We start from the raw sequence: 7,684 nt of genomic DNA on the forward strand, positions 1-7,684 counted from the left end.
TTTTCTTTTTTTTTTTGGAGAAAAAGGGCTATCATCGACCCAGATTCTGACCATTTAATCTGCAGTGTACCCTATAAATTCGTCTTTGGAGTCAATGCCTATATTTGCCTTTTATATTGCACCTAAGTAGAGCTCATATTCTTAACCCAGCAATAATTGATTTAGCCCTAAATATCTCCCTTAACATTGTAGATGAGAACCATTGCCCTTTTCCCTTGTTAAAAATGCCAGATTTTAGATTGTTGAGCTGCTTTGTCATCTTAGATGAGCCATTGTTTGTAATACATTTTCAAACATCAATTGGAACCCATTTGGTTGTGAACTTCTTTACATAACACTGATCGGCCTTCCTCCTTTTTTTGTGTTTGTTGAATTCTTATAGTACTTAAAATTTCTATTATTTTTTAATTTTCTGCAAAGACTTCTAATAATACATCTAGCTTTATCATTCCACCATAGCTTCATGATTTCTTCTAATTATTTTAAGAGAAAAGACTGGCCACAATGCCAGGATGCCCACCATATGTCATCCTCTCTCCTCCCCTTTGGAAAAGACTCTTTTGCTATCCTGTGTTCAGCCCTGTGATTGGTGCATGCTGCTAACTTATCAAAAGCTGGTGCTAGAAAACGATAATTGTGAAATGGGACTATAACTTTGGAGAGTTTTTGAAATACCCCACTGGGTATTTTAGAGACCTTGGGGGCCATGCTTGGAGAACTCAAGATGACACATGTTATACACTTGGAGGATTCTAGAAAGGGATCTTGAGAAGGGAAACAAACTGAAGTATGATTCAATGGAACATAACCTATGAGAGGTACTTTGTAATGTTCTTTCAATTGTAAATCCTTCCATAGAGACACATTGTGTTTGAGTTTCTAAAAAACTCAAAGAACTCATGTATGAGTTCCAAGCTTAGGGGTGATTCTTAAAACAATTAGCCCAAAAAGCAATGTGTTTATGATTTGATTGGAAACATTGGAAGGCCAATTGCAATAGTGGAAAGCTAAGGATAGAGAGCCCTTGGTAGTAGATGTAGATCAAGAGGACTGAATCACCATAAAAGATCTTGTGTCTTCCATGTAATTGATTTTGTTACACATTTGGCTTGCATTGCTTCGTTCGATCCGTTACAATGGGCTCATCAGCCAACTTGCAAAGCTATGCCATTAATCTCTCTCTCTCCACCGGCCAACTGGCAAATACCTATGCCCTTTCACCTGTTTTTCTGTCTTCAGTACCAATAGGGTTCTTGCACTTTTGCGACTTGCAAACGCCCCCTGCATTACTTTCTTGGGAGTTCTAAGCACTGCCAGACTAGATGTTTATACCACTGGACCATCGACCCATCCACCGTATCAGCCGAAACAGTCCGAAATCTGGTTCGGCTTAGAAAACATTGTTTATTGCTTCCTTTTTTTTTTGGGGAGGGGAGGGGGTGTGGGGAGTGCTTGCAAGGACTGTTTGAAAGTACTGATGAAACAGAAGAGGGGGAGAAGTGGGTTCGTTGATTGAATGACATTGCGCATACCGTCCCTACAACTTCTCCCTCTGTTATTTCTCACCAGTACTTTCAAGTAACGGCTGGGAAGAGGTGGGGGGGGGGTATTTGAAGATCTCTTCACATAAAATAATTCATTTTATAGGAGAGCAATGTCATTCATTTTAGGAGCACACTTGATCCAATGGTAAAGGTACAGATGTTACAATCTGATGGTTAAGTGGTTAAAATAGCCTCTCAATATTCTTGGGGTAAGACTGCATAATTCTTTCCCCAATCTTGCACATGCAGGAGCCTCGTGCACAAGATACACCCTATTTAACTTTTTTTAATGTCATTCAATTTCATATACCACTTTTTGTTCCACCATTGAACTGTTAAATCTACTAGTCCAGTGTCTCTAACCAACTTGCTTCTGCATATAGACCGTTCCAAAAATTGGCCTTGTCGGTGAAAACTGAAAAACTTTTTTTTTTCCTATACATCCGAATATACAAAGATGAGGGTGGAAGCTGCAATTCTATAAAGGAATTATCTGGAGTCCATGTAACTTCCGGGGTACGTATAAAATAAAATAAATAAATTGGGAAAGGAGTCTTTATATCTTGTTACCAAGGACCTCGCTTCCAAAAAAAAAGTCTTATGGTATTCACTAGAAAAAGGCGTAAAGCTGGCATCATGTGGGAGCTGTAATTAGTTCCTGTTTATGATTTTTTGTCTACATCTATTCATGGAGGGGGGGGGGGGGGGGTTGAAAAATCCGTACTCAGCTACAAATAGTTTATTTTACATACTGCTGGGGGTTCTATTTTCGTTTTAATAGGAGTTTGGGTATGAGTTTATAGGGTTCCAAACTACTTTGATATTGGTCACCCAGGAGTGGTGGATTTATGTCTTTTTTTTAGGTTGGCTTTAGGTTTTTATTTGCTTGGACCATGCAAGAATTTGTCAATATTTCCAATTGAATTATTTTTTGTACCCGAATGTTCCATAGATATAAATTGCTATTCCCTTCATCAATTTTCAATTGTCCGAGGCTCACCTCCAAACACCCCCCCCCAAAAAAAAAAATTCTCTCGGGGTTCCCTTTTTACCTGGTGACAGGATTTATAGAGTGACTGACCTAGTTTCTCACCATTGTTAGTGTACACGCATAAATAACTGCATCACTTCAATCCCCTAATATCTTTTAGCCTAAAGAGGAAGAAACCCCCCATTAATGTAGAAAACAATTTAAAGATGCAAAAACTTGGAAATATACAGTTAGTAGAACTTATTTACCATGTAAATACTCGACAAGGTGCCGATCAAGCTCGAAATGTCGAGAGAGAAATCTCTGCAAAGCAAATAATCCAAGAAGAGTGAACAATTCAATCAATTCATTTCCTTTTGAAAGAAGAATATTCCCAGTAACCCCATTAAACTACTAAGTAGCAAAGTAGGATAGGTCCACAAGAGATACCAGTCTTATGGAGTACGTGAACATAAAATGTATGAAAAACTTATCAACAGTTGGAGATCTAGTAATTATGGAAGGTCAGTCATTAGAATTCAACTTGTTTATCCAAAAAAAAAAAAAAAATGGTATTGGCGTATTGCTACAAAAATAAATAAATAAATCAAAAATAAAAAATAAAAAAACAACCAAACTGTGGACATGCACCCAAAAGGTCCCATGCTTTTTATGATTGAAGGACTAGTTCTTTGTGATGATCTAGGTCGATGGACTTTATTACACAGTGAATCCTCAGAAGTCAGAGAAAAATAAAATCCATAACTTAAAAATAAAGCAGTCATTTACTCCAAAGTTACTTAATCTATCGTATGGTTAAAGTTGTTGAGTTTGTCCCTGATACATAGATGTTTCTGCTGAGATTTCATCCTCATTGAGGAGACACAAGGTGGCTTAATTCTGTGTGCTAGGGCTTCGTCACTCAATGGAGGTCTGTTAATTCGATCCCAGGTATTGCTAGTAGCCTATCCATCTCTTTCACTTGGACAATCAGAAAAGATTGGGTTTCGAAGTTGCCATATAAGGTTGAAGGTTTTCAGATAGATATGCTAGGTGGGACCATAAGTGGGTCCCAAATCCCTAAATGCACACCATGTGTGAAGGTAAGAGAATGTAGCATCCTATGGATCCAACCAGTGGGGACCCTAAATGTTTTCTAACCTTGTTGCATCTATCATTGATGGTTATAGATCCATTGAGTGTTCTATCTAGATTATAGGTAATCTACACTGCCAATGTTTTCATTCTAAATCATTGGAGGTTATAGATCCATTGAGTGTTCTATCTAGATTATAGGTAATCTACACTGTCAATGTTTTCATTCTAAATTTGAGGTGTAAGCTAGCTAAATTTTAAGGACCTGTAGTAGGTATATGATTTGATTTCCATGATTATAACTCCAAGTGATTGATTCAAAAATCTAAATGATCACCAATCATTTGGACATAGCATTCAGACCAGGCAGATCTCTCAAGTGGGATCCAATAAATATTGGATTCTGAAAAAAAAAAAAAAAAAAAAAAAAAAAAAGGGGTGACTTAATCCCCATATTGAAGCACATATCTAGCTATTGTGCATTAGGATGTTCAAATAGTGCCTGGTGAATCTTATCAGTTATGATCTCATTTATGGTGCTTCTTATGTAAGCATGTTATTAATCAGAAAACATCATATCAAATCAGTAAGGACCTCCAGGGACAAGGCCTAAAAGACCTGATGATGCAGATGCATGGCTAAACCAGCTTGACTCAGTCCGGAAACCCAAGCCGAGAAGGACCAGGTCCAAACTTGGGTTTTGGAATCAATAGTGATATTTAGCAGTTATTTATTTACTTCATGTTATTTATGTAAGGGTGCGCCTGTTTGTAAGGTTACGAACAGAATTTATAACCGGACTTTGTTTGTCCCCAAAACATGATGTGTTTTAAGTTGGAGTGAGGGGAACATAATTTAATTTCACACTTACATTTTAGTTTTCCTCTTGATTCCATTGCCAGCGTGAAATCTCAAATCCCTTACCCTCTCTTCTGTTTTAGAATTGAACCTTTCCCAACTCACCTCCACTGTCTCTGACCACGGCCACTTCTATCATAAACCAGTTTCATGGATTAAAATGATCCATAAGAAGAAAGCATTTCAACCAAGAAATTCAGGATTCACATCTGGGAGGATAACCTCATCTCTATAGACCTAGTTCAAGTACCTATGGAAGCAGCTTTTAAAGAAAGCTCATGTGTGTGGTGGGGTCCGATGGTAGAGAAGAGGCCAATTCAATTGTATGAGTTCATCTATAGTTTGGGACACTTCAGTACCAAAGTGCCTTGCCTAGCTAGTACCTTAGAGAATTGTGATGTTTTCTTAGGGCGCTTATGGCAACCTAAGACTAGTATTCTCTACAATGGTGCATGGAACACCATCAAGGTGAAACAAGGAGGGCCAACGTTTCTGATGTTGCCTTACAAATTGATGGATATGCATTAACAGCGACAATTCTCTCCTCCAACTGTGGACAAATCCATTCTCCCCACTCATGGAGTTGCAATCCAATCATCTTCCGTGAGAAAGTGCCACCTCAACGCTGATATCACTACAAGGTCATCTTGGGTTCATGACCTAACTTAACAGAGTCATGTTCTTTTAAGAACGGGAGAAGTGATGCAGAAGCATGACGAAACCAACTTGACTCCACTAGCTTGACTCAGTCTTGGAACCCAAGCTGGCAATTGGACTCAGTGATTTTTAGCATTTATTTATTTACTAGGGGTTCTTTATGCAATTGGGATTTTTTTTTTTTTTTTAATAACAACCAGATAATGATGAGTCATAGGAAGTAGGAGGTATGATATAGATCAAAGCATGAGGAAGGGAAGAGTGAAAGAAAATACTGTTTACATGAACAGTAACCGTGAACACTGTTCACATGACACAGCTCAAGTGAACAGTATTGGTGCCCCATATGGTCCAAAAGCTACAGCTGTCCCATCGAGAAGAGTCCAGAAGAAGACCAATTTCTGCCATCGATTTCATCAAGGATGTTTTCTAGGATTTGTTTCCCTTTTAAGTTGTCTTGGTTGTTAAGTATATTTGTTAGGAGATTTTAGGATTAGTTAATAGTTTCTATTTTCATGTTTACTAGTTTGACAAGAAGTTTGTTTTAGGTTAGTTCCCTTTATTAAGTCAGTTTCTATTTTCATTTACCTTCTAATTTGTAAGCTGAAACTACTCCTATAAGAGGAGGACTGCTGTAATCAATTAAAAAAGATTGAATAAAGTTTATTTGAGATGGCTATATGCTGTTTTTCTGTGGGATGCAGTTAGGTGAGAGGCCCTAGGTGAGATACCTAAACTTGAGGGGTGAGATGCCCAAAACCCATCCTTCTTCTTCCCCCTTCTCAACCCCTCGATCAATTTCTTTTTTCCTCTTCTATTTCCTTTGTGAGAAAGTGATTTGAGGATGTTTAATACTTCTTTTGAAGACCCAAAGATCAGCCTACAGATCAGTTTGAAGCACAGCCAGAATCAAGGATCAAATTGAGCCTCCTACCCAAGTTATTGGTCGATCACTGGAACTCCTAGATCCGAAGGCAATTCTTCCAGCTTTTTTAAGGGTTTATAGATGGAGGGCCGGTAGGGTAGGGAAGAATCCCTGAGATGAACTTGCAGGGGAGGGAGAAAGGATTCGCACAAGAAAAAGAAGGGGGGGGGGGAGAATCGCACACACAAGCACATAGCCCACAGGCTCTCAAACCACAACTCACTATTCCATTCAATCAATTTTTCCAATATGTGGTTACGGGTATTTAAAGAAAATAAATCTCCTACTTAGAATCTAAAATGGAAACAAGTGCTATAAGAAAACAAGCTCAAAAAGGAAACTCCAACAGTCCTACGTATCCTACCACTTTGGAAATAAAGGACTTAAAATAAAAGATTACATAATATTTCCCTAAATAAAGTAAACTACTAAAATTCTACTAGAACCAAAACTCAAATATAGATTTGGTTCATCTCCTTCTGGGTATCCAGATGGGTGTGGATCGATCCATGGTTGTGCACCTGTATCGATTCCCACGATGTTGAGAAAAACTCTACAAACACAAGTTTTGTAGAACGGGAGAATCAACATCAAAAGATCGATATCCATCGTTGCCTGTATGAAGTCATCGATTAAACCATGATCGAATGGTATGAAATCCCACGACGCAAAGTTTGTTGGTGAAGTAGTGACTTGGAAAAATAAAATTTATCGGTTCACCGAAGAGAGCAACCAATTTAAATTTTTCCACAACTTGATTTTCAACTACCAACGGCATCATCTTTGCTTCCACCATTGGTGACTCCTCTTCTGGCTTGTCCACCTGTTGCTCACTGACTGAGATCAAGTAGTTGAAGATAGAGTGCATAAAATAAGATGTGACCAATGTTTGGGCTTTAATGTCCTTGCAGTGTCGTTGAATCTCATTGAACTTCTTCTCTTGTATCAGTTGCATTTATTGATGGATATCGAGTAAGAGAGTTAGATCCATAGAGCCTCTCAAACTAATATCAACTCACCTAAGCAATTAGTGGAAAGACTGTAAATAATCTAAAGTTTTAAATAAGGGTGGCAGAACCGTAATTAAGAGGAACATCAACAATAGGAATAACAAATAGGAGTAACTAGTATGATAGGGAAAGGGGCATTCTTGGAAACAAGGGGAAAAAGAAGGACAACTAGGAATAAGGGAAGAACAGAGGGGCAATACTGAAAAATCAGAAAAATCAGAAGAATTAAAGAGAGAAAAGAACAAAAGGAAATCGTGGAGGAGGGGTACTGCTAACCAACAAAGAAAGTCTCCTTGGACTCCTGGAGACGAAAATCCAGCAAATGGTTCTCTGCTTTGTCGAACCAAAGGAGACAAACTCGAGGAAGGCAGGGAGATTAAACCCGTTGATGCAAATCTCTTTCGCCAAGGATGTGAAGTTCTGGCTTTGGGCTTCGGCTTCAACTTCAACAAAGGGGGTACAACTTCAAAGGACGCACTAATGTGGGGGGTTAATTGTGTCGAGAGCTTCGAAACAGGTGGGACTCTCACCTCTCACTCTCTTCGACTTCTCTGCTTCTTATTCTAATTCTTCTCTGAACTTCTACTCTCTTCTCTCTTTTTTTTTTTTTTTTTTTTTTTTTTTT

At 38.4% G+C, this 7,684-nt stretch overlaps 1 protein-coding gene across 2 annotated transcripts in view; it reads right to left on the reverse strand.

Annotated features, from left to right (window-relative positions):
- Positions 1–2,491: 2,491 nt before the first annotated feature.
- The window catches only part of LOC122069591 (thioredoxin-related transmembrane protein 2), a 23,878-nt gene continuing 18,685 nt past the window's right edge, over positions 2,492–7,684 (reverse strand). Inside the window, exons 10-11 of one of the 2 annotated variants that reach the window (XM_042633651.1) lie at positions 2,784–2,838; positions 2,492–2,696 (exon numbers count right to left, since the gene is read on the reverse strand). In XM_042633651.1, the coding sequence (XP_042489585.1) occupies positions 2,692–2,696; positions 2,784–2,838 (60 nt within the window). In that variant the 3' untranslated portion in view covers positions 2,492–2,691. Of the gene's footprint in view, positions 2,839–7,684 lie in introns of both variants that reach the window. The other variant, XM_042633643.1, reaches the window with a different exon arrangement.

This window comes from Macadamia integrifolia, chromosome 2, assembly GCF_013358625.1.
Source record: "Macadamia integrifolia cultivar HAES 741 chromosome 2, SCU_Mint_v3, whole genome shotgun sequence".
In the NCBI taxonomy this organism is placed as follows: Eukaryota; Viridiplantae; Streptophyta; class Magnoliopsida; order Proteales; family Proteaceae; genus Macadamia; species Macadamia integrifolia.